The sequence below is a fragment of the Penaeus monodon genome, chromosome 24 (assembly GCF_015228065.2).
Source record: "Penaeus monodon isolate SGIC_2016 chromosome 24, NSTDA_Pmon_1, whole genome shotgun sequence".
Classification (NCBI taxonomy): Eukaryota; Metazoa; Arthropoda; class Malacostraca; order Decapoda; family Penaeidae; genus Penaeus; species Penaeus monodon.
This window is the reverse complement of record NC_051409.1, coordinates 26,203,709-26,204,763: the sequence shown is the minus strand read 5'-3', so window position 1 is coordinate 26,204,763 and position 1,055 is coordinate 26,203,709. Positions and strand designations below refer to the sequence as shown.

The 1,055-nt window shown below is 49.8% G+C and overlaps 1 protein-coding gene across 1 annotated transcript in view; it reads right to left on the bottom strand.

Moving 5' to 3' along the window:
- LOC119588687 (serine/arginine repetitive matrix protein 2-like) overlaps positions 1–1,055 on the bottom strand; it is a gene marked incomplete in the record, with an annotated part of 176,340 nt that overhangs the window by 51,552 nt on the left and 123,733 nt on the right. Inside the window, 1 exon segment of the mRNA XM_037937322.1 lies at positions 57–208. Coding sequence (XP_037793250.1) covers positions 57–208 — 152 coding nt within the window.

Here is a 1,055-nt window from a genome sequence, read left to right as displayed (position 1 = left end):
CTGTCTCTTCCTGGGCCCGGGCGAGGTTGAGCGAGGAGTTAGGCCGGGAGAGGGGCGGCGGCGGGTGGCTGGAGGTGAGGGTGGCGGAGGACGAGGCCGGGGAGAGTGGGCGGGGGGTCGGCCGCCCGTCAGCTGATTCGTCAGAGCGGGCGGGGCTGACGCTTCGCTCGCCCGCGCTGCCTGACGACAAGCTGCTGTCACCCGTCGACTGTCAGGGGAAAAGACACTCGTTAGTGAACCTGTTAGCGAGGCATTCGCAAAATGCCTGACGCAACCTCTTGATATCTCGAAAGAAATCTAATATAGGCCTAAGTCATACTTTAACAACCACGAATATAAAACATGAAACCCAAGTACAAACAGTTTAATGCTGTCGTATCACATACACGTAACAAAAGACATAACAACTGAGAAAATGATATACAGCACATATTGCATCATACTTTAAATAAAAAAGGCAAACAACTGCAAGTCTTCATACGCTATTAAATAACGTAATTGAGAAGCACAAAAATTTATTTACAGGAAATCTTGCACTACTTCTAAGTGCGTGAGTAAGCGTGTTTTTGTAAAGGAAGATTCTCACCACAGTTTCGGGCCAGGAGAGATAACAAATTGTCTCTTTAAAGGGACATATATCACGTAGGCCGGAGCGGTTTTATCTAAACATAACCAACACCTGTAAACAAACCGATAAACAAATACGAGAATGAAGGAAAATGCCTGCCAACGTCAACAGACTACGTCATTCCCCCCAAAACGTTCCGGAATGCCAATCATTCCCCATTCCAACAGACTCCACCTAGCGCATTCCGACGTCTCGTTTCACTGTCGTCATTATCTCTTCATACCAAACCCACGGACTCTTCCTAGAAGCTTCCAAGTTGCGAAGAGAGGGACGAAAAGCCCCGGGAAGCCCCGAGAAGCCCCACGAGAGAGGTCAGCGCCTCGAGGGGGTGTTTCGTGTCCGGCCAGACCCATGTTGGATGTGGCGATAAGATAAGCGTAATCGTTTGGTGGAGTCGAGGTCGAGGGAGTGTTCTAAAGCCCGCCCT